Source organism: Megalops cyprinoides, chromosome 1, assembly GCF_013368585.1.
Source record: "Megalops cyprinoides isolate fMegCyp1 chromosome 1, fMegCyp1.pri, whole genome shotgun sequence".
Lineage (NCBI taxonomy): Eukaryota > Metazoa > Chordata > Actinopteri > Elopiformes > Megalopidae > Megalops > Megalops cyprinoides.
The window spans coordinates 1931794-1948298 of NC_050583.1; the positions used below are offsets into that span (position 1 = coordinate 1931794).

A 16505-nucleotide genomic window follows, 5' to 3' on the forward strand; every position below is an offset into this window, starting at 1 on the left:
GTGGTCACCTGCACTGTGACCGTGTCCACCTGAGCCCTCCTGCTGTGCATGCCTGCCCCGGCTCTTGTCCGAACACGTGCAAACATAACGAAAGCAACATTTGATTATAACGATGATGTTTTTGTATGTGGGATTGTACATTACCTTCTAGCCGACATTTAAGTGTTGGATTTTTTTTTTGTTCCTTTTTTTTTTTAAATCCACCTCTTACATTTGAAAATTAAAAATCGTTGATTTTTAATTCAGTCTTGGTTTTTCTTGTTAGCATGTCAGCTCAGTCATCTAAGAAATTCCATCAGCTGATCTTACGCCTTATCTTAAAGTGAGTCCTAGTCCATACTGAGAAAGTGTTAGGGGAACACATCCACAAAAAACTGGAACCCCTTTGATTCTTTATTGGTACAATTATTCTGAAAATAGTTTACAGCAAATATTTGCCAAGGTGTGTCTGATCCAGACAAGCACTCTGTCAACAGCTGCATCAGATGGACATCGGGTTAGGGTTAGCGATGACTGTTCTGGGGTCAGTCAGTCCAGCCCCACAGACACAGTGAGACAGAGGCCATTCTTGCATCATGCTCAGCAGAAACTCTTATTCAGAGAAACCCCCCCCTGCTGACAGGTCTTCCATGTTACCCATTCATACAGCTGGGTATACTGCTGCTATTTGTGCGCAGTACCTTGCCCATGGGGTACAACAGCAGTGCCCCATCTGAGCATCAAACCTGCAGCCTTTGGGTTGTGGCACATACTCCTCACCACTACACCTCCACACACTCACAGAATCATGCCAAAAACTGAAGCGTGCCGACATCAATAATTCCTTCAGGTATGAGCTGAACCAACTTACAATGTTCCTCAGCTGAAACATTGAACTGGTAGCCACAGGTCTGCACACCTTTCACAACTTTCTCATTCACACACTGACTCCTGGCTCACACCTGCAGAGGTGAAGCATCCTTACAACGGCTTTCACTGCAGCGTATGCAGACACTCACCTGGGTTAACCTGTTTCATCAACCAAAATCTCACTTTTATCAAACCTGAGGAAAGCATGTTCCTTTCAACCTGATGTGAGTGGCTGGAGTCCTTTCAGATCGACCAATGGAAAGCCTCTGAGTGACCCCACCCACCCACCATCCCACACAAACACACACACTTTGACCAACAGGACACAAAACGTTTTGACAAATAATTTAATGCATGATTATATAAATTACCCTTTGAATGACCATCATCTTTGCAAACAAAATATTCATAAATGGCTTTTTCCCCAGGACCAATGTAAATAAGGTGATGTACTGTGAGAGAAAAAACTCCTGCCAGGTGTGCACCTCTGGAAGAGCTGACAGACCCTGCGTTAGTGTATACTGTGAGGCAGCGAAAATAGAGAGGAAGACTTTTAAGTGCATCAGGTTCAGCTGTTCAAGTGTGCAACCCAATCCAGCTGTCATTAACAGAGAGACCACAGACAGAGCTGTTGAGGTTACTGAGACATTGCTGTCATGACCTTCTGCCCCAAAACCCCAAATCAGGATCAGGATCATCCCTGTGCCATCGGACCCAGCCGTCATCCTCAGTCCAGGAGTGGCCAGCCTGAACCACAGCACAGAGTCAGAGCCAGTCTCACTGTCATTACCATGGTAACAGCCCGTTCATGTGTCACGCTGAGAGGCGCCTGGTGTTCTCACTGTCCCTGCATGTATTCCCTGTGTGAAATTTTATTATAATTTTTATTATAATTTATTTTATTTAAACCTGACGCGAATGAAATGGCTGTTTTGCCAAATGAACAGTGTAGTTCCACTGTTTTCATGCTTTTGGAGAGATATCCTGAACGCTCTTTGCTCGAGATCACTTTCATGTTACTCTATGATGTAAGAGCATTGTACGTTTCCGATCTTGGCGCTGATCCAGTTTGTAGCGGATGCACACCTGCCTCTGAGGGGGCCCAGGCTGGCCACCTCTTTTCTGTGGGCCTGTGCATTCAGATGCCTCTGAGCTACTCTCTAGAGTCTAGACTGGCAGCAGATGGGAGCCCTTCCTGCAGCCTGGTTGATCATATGGAAACTGAGCCATCTAGTGGACAACATGTGAAATAACCAAGGCAGGGGAACTGAACCCGTCCCCCTTTGTCTTGCTGGAAGCAGCAGACAGCAAAGCCAAACTCATCCACTCATAATGGGAGAGGTGAGCTGTCAGTGGCGGTGTGGAGTCGGTGTGGAGTCTGCGCAGCGGTGTGGAGTCGGTGTGGAGTCTGCGCAGCGGTGTGGAGTCGGTGTGGAGTCTGTGCAGCGGTGTGGAGTCGGTGTGGAGTCTGCGCAGCTGTGTGGTCACTGGGTGCAGTACAACACTCCCATTCTACACTGTCCTTCTATCCAGCTGGGTATTCACCCCTCAGTTCAGCCTCTATCCAGCTGGGTATTCACCCCTCAGTTCAGCCTCTATCCAGCTGGGTATTCACCCCTCAGTTCAGCCTCTATCCAGCTGGGTATTCACCCCTCAGTTCAGCCTCTATCCAGCTTGGTATTCACCCCTCAGTTCAGCTTCAGCAGCTGCCCAGGGATGAGAGGTGCTGTATAACTGAAGTTAGTATTATTCTGATTACTACTACAATGACTGCCTGTCCCAAACAGGGATTTGAACGCGATACCATCTGGCTACCGGTCTAGTTCCTTCACCAGGATGACACACACACACCAACTGTGACTGGATGCAGTGGAAAGAAATAATCCAAAGACTGAAAGAGTAGAGGCAGGACACCTGCTGCTTTGCTAACGCTGTTCTGGAGGGGGTGGGGTTTGGGTTAACCCCCTGCCCCTCTCTGCAGTGCCACAAAACCCTGAATTCACAGCTGTATCCCCTCAGTGCATCTTTACATGCGTACGTACACAGGCCCACACTCAGTCAGCATTCAGACTTAACTCTGACACACAAGCGCAAAAGCAGATCTTACTCATTTTCCATACAAACACTTCTTTTCCGTAGATTTTTATAACTACTGAACTCGCCTGACTTGGTAGGGGTCAGTAGAAGTTAAGGACAAATGTTCAGGCCTGAATCCAGGCTTCACTGTTCCTCATCTTTCATATAAATAATATCATCATCATCAACATCATCTCCGTCATCGGTATTATTACTGCTGATATTGTTCCATCTGAGCGCTCAGACGTTGAGGAAGGAGAAGGCGGAGAGCTGCTGGCGGCTGTGCGGGGGGGTGTGTGAGGGCGGGGTGCTGCTGGTGTTGGGGTGTGGCGGGTGTGGCGGGTGTATCGCCCTGTGAGGGTCACCGCTGGGGTCCTGCACTGCGGGCCCGGGGGCGAGGGCGCCCGGCTCGCAGTCCGTCTGCGCGGGCAGCGTGCAGACGGTTTTGCCCCGGGTCACCAGCTCCATGCCGCTGAAGATGGACAGCCTGTCCGTGGGGGCGGCCGGGGCGGAGTCCGTCTGTCCTTCTGGCTCCGAGTCGCGGGAGTTCGAGGGCGCCCTCTGATCCTCGGGCTCCACGCGTTCCGAGCGCCCCTCCGAGCGCCAGCACTGCTGTCCCGTGCTGGAGAGAGGCTCGTCCTGTGGACCGGTGCGCCCCCTGCTGGGCGCGGGGAGCGATGCGCCTCCCGGGAGTTTGGAGGAGTCGTCCGGGAGGAGGGGGCTGGCGGTCGCCGGGGCGACTGTGACCGTCCGCCTGGCCACGCCCAACTGGCCAGCTGTCAGAGCCTCAAACTGCCTCAGGAGCTGCGGACACAGGGGTCAGAGGTCACGGAGCGCGGGAAGCTTTTCATGATTCAGAATGATGAGCTTTGGTTTGCTCTGCGAGACAGGGGACCTGGCTGATGATGCTGAAAGATGAGGATGTGTATGTGTGTGTGTGTCTGCGTGTGTGCGAGTGTGTGTATGAGAGTGTGTGTATATGTACGTGCTGTGATGATGATGTTGTCAGACTAACCTTGGTTGCTTTATTAGCCACTGGCCCTGCCGGCCCCTCGCTCAGCTGCACCAGGTGCTTCTGGGTAATGCTGAATATGTGGTCCAGCGAGAGCAGGTCAGACGACATCAGGCAGGCGACAGCACACAGCACCCTCTGGTGGCACAGTGGGGAAATGGCACATGAATGCTTACAGCACTGATATTTGAAGTCATGTTTAAGTGCAGGGGTGTCAGGCTGTACCATTTGCACAGTATGTGCAGGGTCCTGGAGCCTACGGCACAGCAGCTCCACCACCACCTCACAGTTCAGCGTGGCACACCTGAAAGGACAGGTGAGCAGGAAAATTACAGGTGAGCGGGTAAATTACAGGTGAGCGGGTAAATTACAGGTGAGCAGGAAAATTACAGGTGAGCGGGTAAATTACAGGTGAGCGGGTAAATTACAGGTGGGCAGGTAAATTACAGGTGGGCAGGAAGGGGGCGCTGTACAGACAGCAGACTGACTCTGCCCTGTAGGGGGCGCGTTACAGACAGCACACTCAGACTGACTCTGAAGGGGGCGCTGTACAGACAGCACACTCAGACTGACTCTGAAGGGGGCGCTGTACAGACAGCAGACTCAGGCTGATTCTGTCCTGTAGGGGGCGCTGTACAGACAGCAGACTGACTCTGCCCTGTAGGGGGCGCTGTACAGACAGCACACTCAGACTGACTCTTTGATGAAGTGCTGGGTCTCCTCTCGGGACAGGAAGACCTTGGAACCTTCGGTCAGGCTGCTGATGAGCATGGTCTCCTGGCAACAGTCTCCTAGGTGCATGGCCTCCACCCTGCAGAGGCAGATTGGGAGGGAAAAAGTGTGAGGTCAGAGGTCAGGGTCAAAGTTCGCACAGGGAGCAGGCAGGGAGTGTACACAACCACAAGTCATGCAGGTGGTTATAGATCCAGACCCCAAAGCAGCAGGTTGAAGGTGTGAATCCTAGATATGTTGAGTAAGGTACTTAACCCGAACGGCTTTACCAGCTGTAGCAGGTAATAGGTTATAACATGTCAGATGTATGCAGTACTGGATGAGAATCTGCTTAGCATATAAACTATATTACAGTACATTATTACATGACACTGTTCGGCTTTATGTTTGCCTGGCAGCTCTTATTAAGCAACATGCTATCAATTTACTTCATATATCTGGTTATTTACTGAAAAAATTCCGGGTCACTACCCTACCCAAGTAATGCCCCATGTAGGAATCAAACCTGCAAGGGCAAACCTTGCTCCTTGCTCCACCACACCACACCACTACCTATATATGATACAAGTAATGTAATAAAAATATCATGGACGGATTTAAAATGAATGAAGAAACATTTTAATCAGAAAGGAATTTCCTTCTGCAAGTGCTCCTCTGATTTCAGCTCAGTAGCCCTGCATTTGGAAGCTGCACTCGGCTGGGTCTCTCACACCTCTGCAGCTGCCAGACTCAGTGCCTCCTACAGGCACAGTGCTGTGGAAGCACCAGCATTTCCCACGTCAGCCCAGCTGAAGGTCACGCAGAGGGCGTGTGGATGGGTGTGTGTAAGGGTGTGGGGTGGCTGCAGGTGTGTGGATGGGCGTGGAGTGGGGGTGCTGCCCTGTCTCCGGGGGCGTCTCACCGCTCCGCCAGGTCCCCACTCTCCCGGCTGGCCCCTGAATGGCTGCCCGTCCCCGACTTGCTGCTCCCGCCCACTGACGCCCTGCTGACATCACCGTTCTCCTGAGAGGAATCATGGGAGCTGTGGCCACTGTCGCTCTCCTCCCAGCCCCCGCCGGCCTGGCCGGGGCACCTCCGTGCGGCTTGGGGGGGGGGGGGGGGGGGGGCAGAGCAGTCTGTCAGCACAGCATACGCAACTCCTAACTCTCAGGTAACACAGAGTATAGTTTTCTAAAAGTGCGTGAGTCAGCCCCTCACCTTTCAGGCCGTGGGAGGGCAGGTTGTAGGTGCACGCTGGCACTGCCACCTCCACAGCAGCAGAGGGCGCTACCACGGCACGGTAGTGGTTGTCATGGAGGCGGATGCCCTGGTGCTCGGTCGGGGGGAGCACAGCGCTGGCCACCACCTCTGCAGCCTTCTGGATCTTATCCAAGAACGTGCCTCCACCTGTGAGGGGCAGGAAGTGACATCACAAACAAGCCAGAAGCACACATACCCACAAACACACACACACAAAATCAGACAGAGACCAAGTCATTCCTGCTCAAATCTGGGAACTGATAAACAGCTACACAAACACGTGTGTGCTAGAGAAGAACAAAACCACAGGATTTAAAACACCCCCCACACCCTCCCCCACCCACGCCTTCTCCCTATCACAACCACCCCTCCACCCCCCACCCACCCCCTCGGCCCCCCTGCCTACCAGAGGCGTGCCTCCTTGGACTGTATCCAAAACCCTGCATCCCAGACCGTGGCACCGACTCTGAGCCCATACCTGCAAGACAATGCAACCACAGAAGTTTATCAACCAGCCAGTCAGTCACTCACTGAATCACTGACTCCGGCTCAGCCTGTCATACTGTACACTCAGCCAGCAGAGTCACTCGCTCGCTCGGTCACTTATCGAATCACTAACTGTAACTCAGCCAGCAGAGTCACTCGCTCGCTCGGTCACTTATCGAATCACTAACTGTAACTCAGCCAGCAGAGTCACTCGCTCACTCGGTCACTTATCGAATCACTAACTGTAACTCAGCCAGCAGAGTCACTCGCTCACTCGGTCACTTATCGAATCACTAACTGTAACTCAGCCAGCAGAGTCACTCGCTCGCGCGGTCACTTATCGAATCGCTAACTGTAACTCAGCCAGCAGAGTCACTCACTCGCTCGGTCACTTATCGAATCACTAACTGTAACTCAGCCAGCAGAGTCACTCGCTCACTCGGTCACTTATCGAATCACTAACTGTAACTCAGCCAGTCAGTCAGGCAGCCAGCCAGTACTCCTGTCAGCCAGTCAGCCAATCAGCCAGTTACATTTCCGCTGCTGTTATAGACAGCAGCGCTGTCTCTGATTGGATGAGCTTGTTTGAAACGCTGGGCACAGTGACCGCAGCCACATGCCTGACACAGACGGTCAGGTGAAATAAACACAGAGTCACAGACTTACCCATTGTGGGCGTGGCAGCTTCACAGGGGGACAGAGCTGGGAGGGGGGCCACCGTGTCAGAAAACAGCTGACTGGCCAGGTCCTGCAGAGAGACGCAGCAGGGGACCACAGGAAACAGGATTGTGATGGTGCTTATTATTTGTAGAAAAGGGCCACATGTTTCTGTGGCTGTCTTTGTCTTGTCCTTGTTTGCGCACCACCCCCACCTCTCACATGCACTTGTTTACAACTCAGCTGAAACCTGGCCAAACCGGTCCTGCTGCTCCCCTTATCAGCAGGACCCCCACAGGTAACTCGAAGCACAGGCGCACCCCCAAGGACGGCCCCCAGGTCACCATTTGCCCTCGGACCTGCCCGTATCCTTTGGCCACCAATCAGGGCCTCAATAGGGCCAGGGATACGGGACAATATAAAGGTGGTGGTGACCTCCCCCACCTCAGTACTGCAACAATACCTGGGAGGTGAAGAACTGGGGAGACCAAGCCTATGGGGACCAAGCATTGTGCTGTTGTTGTGTGCGTCTGTGCCAAAGAAACCACACACACATACAACACAAACCCTCGCATCCATCCATTCAAAATCCCCAATAAACAACTGAACCCGGAACCTGACTCCTGTGTCCTGACCGACACCCCACTGTGACAGCAAATTAGCCTGAACCTGGTTACGGGTGAAACTGCCCCCTCAGTTTCATTATTTGTTGTTATCAGCATTTTTCTTTTTATGTTCCTTATTATGTGTTAATTCATTACATTTTATTTTTTTAAGCAAACAGTGACTAACAAGATAACTGCGATAACATAGCACAGACCCACAATTACAGGCACATTGATACAGAATGCCCAGAAACACATCCAGGTAGAAAGCAGTGTGAAAATATATACAAATGTAAAGGAGAAATTCCACTAGTACAAACAGAGTGTCTAATGCTTAATCTTAAGAGCACTGTGCATGTGCCAGACTAACATGCACACAGCCCTTAGTAATGATCTGTATCAGCTACATCACCCTACATCATAATGTTCACACAGTGCAAACAATGGTCTATGTGTGAATGAGCCTCTGTTTGTGTGTGTGTGTGTGTGTGTGTGTGTGTACCCATGTCTGTGTGCAGCTGTGTGTGAAGAGTGTACGTCCGTGTGTGTACACCTGTGTGCGTGCGCATGTCTGTGCGTGCGAGCGTGTACATGCATGTATGGATGTGTGTGCATGAGCGTGTGAGTGTGTAGAAACACCGTGTGTTCCTGTGAGTGACACCGAAGGGAAGGCTCCGCCCGCACTCACCTGTGCTGTGGCCCGCACCTTCTGGTACAGGGCGCTGCCGTGGATGGGGTCAGGAGGGCCGCTGTACACTGCAGGGGCAGAGAGAGCGCAGTCACACCCCACAAAGCCACGTTTCCATCAGAGGGACCACGTTTTAACCCGATCAGAAAGCCAGATAAAGAGCAGCCCTGCGTGGATCACAGTCTGGCAGAGGGATGTCTCCAGTGAGAGGTCTGTAACAGGGTCCTCCAGCTTCACTGGGGGACCCAGCCTCTAAGCAAGGTGACGCTATTGCCGTACTGTGGTTCACCGGACTGAAAACCCACCCCAGCACTGAAAACGACCTCTCCAGTAACACTCCTGGAATTTAACCGAGATGGGACATTGCGTTAGCCATTGGCAACGCGGCCTCACCTGTCACCTCCTGGATGAAGGTGGCGTTGCGCCGCAACTCTGTGACGAAGTGCGGCGAACCGTGACTACACAGGTGAAGCAGGATCTTCAGCACCTGCGAGAGAGGGGGTGGCTGCATCTCAGTGCTCAGGATCACAGCATCAGCTCTCCTTCACACCACCAGCCCCGCCACTTCACAGACTTTTAAAACATCTCTCACATTTTCATTACATCACTGTCATTCAGCAGACACTCCTATTCAGAGAGACTTACACACGTTACAGTTTTAACCATCAATACAGCTGGGTACAACAGTAGTGCCCCAGTGGGGAATGGAACCAGAAACCTTGTGGTTACAAGCCCTACTCCTTATCACACAAACCTTCAGTTTGACATGGCAGGACTGCCCCTGCAACCGGTCCAGGAGGTACTCCAGCAGGCACTGGCAGCAGCCCACTGACTCATGGGAAATCTCTGGTTTTCCAGGAGCGTAAAGGACACAACGGCCGCCGCTGAGGTTTTCCAGTGCAGTGGAAGGGCGTATGCTGCCTCTGCAGGGCAAAGCGGCGCACTGCAGCGCTGTGTTCATTCAGGGCTGTGTTTACAGGACTCATAATTCACAGAACTCCGCGCTGATTCACTCATCTGACAATCATCTCATTCACTGCGGCCACCCCAGTCACTCCACGCCCTGCAACGATCACGGAATCAGCAGGAGCCCGGACACAGACACATCGATCCACCGCGAAGCTTCGCCATAACGCAGGGCTGGCGGAGCACCACTGGCCTTTCGCCAAGTCCAATATATTGTCACTACTTTTACATGGACTTCAGAGCCCGAAAAACAGCTGAAATTTGGTCATTAGTTTGTCTTTTTTTATAATACAATCGGCAATTAGAATTAATATATTAACAATATTAATATTTTTTCGAAAGTGAGCGTTGTTGAGAATTTCGCTCTGACCTCCCATAGTTTCAGATTTTTTGTCTAGTGACGTTTAATAGTTTCGGGTTGTGAGATCTGGCTAACAACCCTGCGTCTCCCCTTATACATTAATCTTGTAAAATATTCATTTTGTGCGGGATTTGTGTCTGTGAGTGTTGCATCTGTGAAGATACCCGTAAACTGGATGTCTTCACAAATCACAATTACTTTTTATAAAAGGAGCTTAAAGAGGCTAGCATGTCTCGTGTGCCGTGGTATACCCAATGAAATCAAACAGCCCGTCCTTATTTAAAAATAAACCAAAAGCTCTGATGATTGAAAGGATACTTCCGATTTCTTCGAAAAGGTAGCCGGGGCAGGGGGTTTCGTCATCCGCCGTGGCTTTCATCAGAGTGGGTACCTAAAGACACGACATTCTCTAAAGGAAATATCTGAAAAACTACTTTCCTCACTCTGGAATGACTACAAACGTTGCTAGCCTTACGTTCTGTGTTATGGTATGCACATCTAATTTACCTACGACAAACGGCAAGACATACAGTTAAAACCAGGATTTTGTTGCCAGAAACATTAAACGTGGCTTGATTTTGCAAGACGATCAACTTGCCAGCTAGCTGCCCTGCTATTTCTACGTTAGCAAACTATCTAGGCAATGTTAGCTAGCTGTGACCGCAACGTGTTAAGCAAACGCTGTAAATAAAAACTAACAGCACAATCCAAAAATCCACCAAGCTATCGTATGGTACCAAGATATGTGGCTAACGGGATGGAATCTCCAACCTGACTGAGTAATATTTACTGTTTGTCAGCAAACTACAGGGGACGCTCCGATGACTCTAAACCAGCATTCCTATCAGGAGGGATCGGGATGGACACAGTTTTGCCAGCAACAGCAGCCACAGCACAGGATCGGATCATACTCCGTTTGCCGCACCCATTCCCCGCTGTTCTGAAAACAGGATAAACTCTTTCCCCCGTTAAACGGCAGAATGTGCGGCACCTACTTTTTGAAGGAAAGCCAGGCGCTCCATTAGGGTTGCCATGATGTTGCACTCTCAGTACCAGCTGCTATGACGTTGCATTAAAGGGTGGGGTCAAGGCCGTGAAGTAGCCAATCAGACAACAAAGCGCAAACAATTCGTTTTGTCTATTGGTTATATTTTTGACACTAGTAAAATAGGCCAATCAGAGGATGGAAAACAGTTCCTGTTCCTTGATCGACGTATTTCCAAACCAACCACGGACAGTGTTTAATATTTTCCGACAGCGCCCGTGTCTAAGGTCAACAACATGGCGCTTTCCAGGGACACGGGTAACGTGTGATACATGGCCTCTAATTAGCGTTTAAGCAGCTTACCGTGGCTGTTTTACGGAAATGTCGGCGGCAAACGTGTGGACTCGCAGCCGGGAAAGGATGCGACGCTTCCCGGAGCTGCTTGCGCAGTGTGCTGGGGAGGTCAGTCCGTACTGGAGTAAATAGCACTTAGCGAGATGTTAACTAGCTAACTAGCTGGCTGGCTCCTGGCATCGTGATCCAGCCAACTAAACCGCAGTAAAGTGTAACTCAGATGCTGGTTTGAACAGGGGCAGGGTAGATGGGTGTAATTCTGGTGTATGTATGTGGTGCTTACAGGCGGCTGCTTATGGGAAATGCGTCTCAGCCACGACAACGGGTCGGCAGGAGCTGAGAAAGGACTCATGTGTCGCAGAGTTTGAAGCCCTGAAGAAGTGTTTTGTGTCCGCGGTGAGTATCGACGAATAAAACGTCCGTACGGGGCCGAAAAAGAGCAGATCTGACCCGGACACGCTGCTGATCCGCACGGCGTGATGCGTTCCGCCGGCTCGGCTGCAGCAAGTGATCAGCTGATTTAGTGTCGGCTGTCTTTCAATGTATCTTTAGGAGATTGTGTCAGGTACGCGATCTGCGTTGCATGAGTAAATGTCAAGCTGTATAAAGGGGTCAGAAACACCGTGGCTCCTGTAAATGCCAAGCTTTCGAAATAGGTTACAAACATCGTATGAAATATGTCCCTCTCGTTATCTTATTTAACATGCAGGCGAAGAAAGGTGGGAAGTAGTTTCCTGCCGCAAAGCCGGGGGTTCGACAGAAGCTTCTGCTGCACGGGAAGCCGGAGATGACGCTGCGTTACTCGGCAGAAGACCCCAGATTAGGGATACTGAACTCACTGGCAGAGTCCCTCTCGAAGTTCTGCAGTTATGTTTTCTGTAAGTGTACTGATCAATGCAGACATTTTTGTGTATGACCAACGCAGGGGGCAGTTTGCCTCTGACATCACAAAATCCACCCGCGTTTCACGTCAAGAGGACACGAACTCGTTGTAGAGGCTTGTGGTCACGCCTAACAGCGTGTGTATAAATTAGATTTGATATGTGCACTGAGTGGATTAATGACCTTTTATTGTCTGTTTGGGCGGCACTGTTGCACGCTTGTAGAATCAGCTACACATGTGAAATGAAGTAGGTGCTGGAAGGGTCCGAGAGGCAGATGCAGGAAATAAATTCCCTCTTAATGTGAAACAGCCTGTGTGTTCGATTTTAAAGAAGAAAACACGTTCAGGGCAGGGGAGACGTGAGATATGAAGTGTGCAGCTCTGAGAGGGACACATAAAAGCCCTCTTAATTACTGCGCAACACGACTTCGCACCGCCATTCCAGCCCAACAGATTTTGCGTGTTAATGCAGCGCATATGTCTGAAGCTGTGATACGGCCCGGTGTCCTCGTTACCGGCCTCCGAAGTGAGATGGCAACGATGGGAGAGCCGTAAAACTCTGCACTAATGACTGGCTGCTGGCGGGGCGGTCTGGCAGCGTGGTAACGGGGAGTCGCCTCGTTAATGACACATCCGCCCCTCCCTCTGCCAGAAAGCTTTCACGTTCCGAAACGCGGCACCAGGCGCCTTCCCTGGCAAGACACCCTGCCATTCCATCGCTCTTCCGTTTCCTTCTGCGACTTCGCAGGCCTCCAGTCCGTCAGAAACAGGTTTCTCCGATTTGTACACAGCCCCCGCAAAACGGTCATAAAACCTTGTGGACGCATCAGACATACATTACATTTACATTTATTCATTTGGCAGGCGTTTTTATCCAAACTACTTACAAGTGGCAGAGTACAACACAAGCAAAAAACCGTAAGGAGTCAATATTAGAGGCACTGCATGACCAGGTTTCAGCGGTTGGCCAGACAACGTACAAGCTACAGGCACCCCATCTTCTGGTGCGGCTCCTTGACTGAAGCGAACCCTTCACATGTCAGTCTCCTCTCAGCCTTCTGAGTCTCCGTTCTTGTTCCGGTAGTGCTGGGGCACAGAGTCTCAGTGCTGTTGTACTGTCACACTGACTCACCAAGCAGCGAGCCTGGTAATGTCAAAGCAGTAAAATACTTTGTCAGACAGAAAAGATGGCACAGAATGGTTTAACAGCAAAATGTAGTTAAAAAAAAAAAAAAAAATCTGAAAGAACAAAATTAGCAACCAAGCATTTTCAACCCATTTTATTTTAAATTACATTTAACACTTATAACAACATTTTAGGATGCTTTATTTTTCTTGTGTGACACTGCTTAGACTTGGTTTACCAAATTTAATAAAAGTCAGAATCCATTTGCCTGTCCTCGTTATTCTTTTTTTGTACGATTTGTTTTGTAATTTGAAGCGGAGAATGGAATGTGCTTCGGAAACGGTTTCGCCACAAACACGAAACGGAACATTTCCACCGACACACGAGAGAAAGCACGTGGCACACGCAGATTCCCAGAGACAGTCTGTGTCCTCTCCATTTCAGACACTCTTACAGATTAACAAAAAAGTTTTCAAAAAAGGTACTTTATAGTTTTAGGAATTTTGAAAAAACAAGGAAATATACAGATGGCCCCCTTGTAATATGGGGTATTCACAATGACTGGCTCTCTACTGTATGTGGACATCCTGGAGTTACTAAGCAATCAATGTAGAACAGCCCAACTTCACTGCAGGTTAAGATAAGAGGCACGACACGGCATACCCACAGAACATGGGTTTATCAGAGATACACATACACACACCTTGCATCACACCCACACAGGCAATGCAATAAGGCACTATGGGGAAATGGAACATTCAGAATAGAATATGGAATGTTGGAATATTACGGGATGCATGGCTCTGTATCCACAGCTCAGCGTAAGGCCTGTGCGGAGCAGCTGTAGGTCTGGAGTGAATCCAAACGGCTTGCTGTGCTTGTTAATTTGGTTTTGCTTTTTTTTGTCATTCCTTTCAAGATGGCGAGAAGAATTGCTACAGTTTGTGCCTAGTTCGTCATCTGGAAGAACCAACTACCCCAATGTAATTAAATTCAGTATTCATTCATATCAATCTTGTCATTTTCCAGAACATTGAATTGAGAGAATTGCATCGTTATGTTACATTTTGAAAAATACAATGACACAGTTCAAAATCATAACTTCAATAAAGAATATGGGTAGAGAAGAACCTTACAAAAAATATAACCAAAATACAATCACAAATAAAATGCATTTAATCTCAGACAAAAAAAATAAGCACTTACTAAGAGTCTCTACAACACAGTCCTCTGTTGAATGAATGACTCGTGAGGTGTGATAGGCGTGTCCAATGCCTCTGGTCCCGTATGGGAGAGCAAATAACAGCTGGAGAATGAGGACGAGTGGACCCACACAGGGTCACTTGGAGAAGGGACGTGACTGCAGAGACTGTTTCAAACTCTCAGTTAAATCCAGCTCCTGTACATGACTAACTGAGGAAGGCTCGCTCACTTTGGTTTTAGGAGAGTCCCTGTCCGACAGAGACAAGCTGCTAAGAGTGGTATGGGGGCCGGGGGGTTGAGGACCTCATACAAATTTCTGTAGATTTGGGGGGGGGGGTACACACCAAAGTTACAGGTACAGGACAGTACACAGGGTAAAGCTTCAGGTGGTATGTATGTGGGAGCTCAGTATAGTAGCCTGCCGCAACTGCAGGCAGTACTGCGGGTAAGGCATGAAAGGAGGAGGTACAACACGCAGGACACTCTTTCAAATAAGGCCGCCGGTGTGGGGCGCTGCTGCGTGCCAGGGTGTGCGCTTTGGGGTACGGGAGGGCACACAGCCAGCACCCCCCACATCTGGAGTCAAAGATCAGTGATCCCTGGGGGAGGGCAAGGCTCTGAGAAACATGCTGATCCACAGTCAGGTGGTCAGTCACTGCAGAGAACCAGCCAGAGCGGTCAGTCACTGCAGAGAACCAGCCAGAGCGGTCAGTCACTGCAGAGAACCTTCCAGAGCGGTCAGTCACTGCAGAGAACCAGCCAGGGCGGTCAGTCACTGCAGAGAACCAGCCAGGGCGGTCAGTCACTGCAGAGAACCAGCCAGGGCGGTCAGTCACTGCAGAGAACCTTCCAGAGCGGTCAGTCACTGTAGAGAACCTTCCAGGGTGGTCAGTCACTGCAGAGAACCAGCCAGAGCGGTCAGTCACCGCAGAGAACCAGCCAGAGCGGTCAGTCACCGCAGAGAACCTTCCAGGGCAGTCAGTCACCGCAGAGAACCAGCCAGGGCGGTCAGTCACTGCAGAGAACCAGCCAGGGCGGTCAGTCACTGCAGAGAACCTTCCAGGGCGGTCAGTCACCGCAGAGAACCTTCCAGGGCGGTCAGTCACCGCAGAGAACCAGCCAGGGCGGTCAGTCACTGCAGAGAACCAGCCAGGGCGGTCAGTCACCGCAGAGAACCAGCCAGAGCGGTCAGTCACCGCAGAGAACCAGCCAGGGCGGTCAGTCACCGCAGAGAACCAGCCAGGGCGGTCAGTCACCGCAGAGAACCAGCCAGGGCGGTCAGTCACCGCAGAGAACCAGCCAGGGCGGTCAGTCACCGCAGAGAACCAGCCAGGGCGGTCAGTCACCGCAGAGAACCTTCCAGAGCGGTCAGTCACTGTAGAGAACCTTCCAGGGCGGTCAGTCACTGCAGAGAACCAGCCAGGGCGGTCAGTCACTGCAGAGAACCTTCCAGGGCGGTCAGTCACTGCAGAGAACCAGCCAGGGCGGTCAGTCACTGCAGAGAACCAGCCAGGGCGGTCAGTCACTGCAGAGAACCAGCCAGGGCGGTCAGTCACTGCAGAGAACCAGCCAGGGCGGTCAGTCACCGCAGAGAACCAGCCAGGGCGGTCAGTCACCGCAGAGAACCAGCCAGGGCGGTCAGTCACTGCAGAGAACCAGCCAGGGCGGTCAGTCACTGCAGAGAACCTTCCAGAGCGGTCAGTCACTGTAGAGAACCTTCCAGGGTGGTCAGTCACTGCAGAGAACCAGCCAGGGCGGTCAGTCACTGCAGAGAACCTTCCAGGGTGGTCAGTCACTGCAGAGAACCAGCCAGGGCGGTCAGTCACTGCAGAGAACCGTCCAGGGCGGTCAGTCACTGCAGAGAACCAGCCAGGGCGGTCAGTCACTGCAGAGAACCAGTCAGGGCGGTTGGTCACAAAGAAGGACCGTTCTGGCTGCTCAGACCTTGGGGGTCACATGACCAGGCGAAATCATGCTGTCCAGGCTGGGGCAGGGCTCAGAGGACAGCATCAGGAGGTAACAGCAGACGGTAATGGACTCTTCAGAGGGACCTGCTCATGTTCACGTCAGAGTGCTGCTGACAGGAGACCAGGACACTGCAGTGAATACAATATAAATAACACACACGGAGCAAAAGAAAAAAGAATATCTTTGGAATCACAGGCATGACCGTCGATAACATGGAGTTCCGTATCGGGATGTGTCTGCGGTGATGGCGACGATCCAAGGGTCAGGACTGGTCATCGTCAGAGTGACGGTCGCCTCACGGTCAGCGGTGAGTCT

General features: G+C 50.9%; 2 protein-coding genes across 2 annotated transcripts; one reads left to right on the top strand and one right to left on the bottom strand.

Annotated features, from left to right (window-relative positions):
* Nucleotides 1-3165: 3165 nt before the first annotated feature.
* Nucleotides 3166-10727, bottom strand: tepsin (TEPSIN adaptor related protein complex 4 accessory protein). The gene is made up of 13 exons (XM_036534270.1): nt 10667-10727; nt 9990-10062; nt 9099-9190; nt 8738-8831; nt 8345-8412; nt 7061-7142; nt 6315-6386; nt 5867-6055; nt 5571-5751; nt 4635-4748; nt 4163-4241; nt 3941-4075; nt 3166-3729 (listed from the first exon to the last, which is right to left on the bottom strand). Exons 1-13 carry the CDS (start codon nt 10703-10705, stop codon nt 3166-3168), a joined length of 1782 nt encoding a protein of 593 aa, XP_036390163.1. The 5' UTR covers nt 10706-10727.
* Nucleotides 10728-10951: 224 nt separating this feature from the next.
* ndufaf8 (NADH:ubiquinone oxidoreductase complex assembly factor 8) lies at nt 10952-13068 on the top strand. Its single transcript, XM_036543204.1, has 3 exons — nt 10952-11118; nt 11296-11406; nt 11720-13068. Exons 1-3 carry the CDS (start codon nt 11038-11040, stop codon nt 11738-11740), a joined length of 213 nt encoding a protein of 70 aa, XP_036399097.1. The 5' UTR covers nt 10952-11037; the 3' UTR covers nt 11741-13068.
* The last annotated feature ends 3437 nt before the right edge of the window (nt 13069-16505 follow it).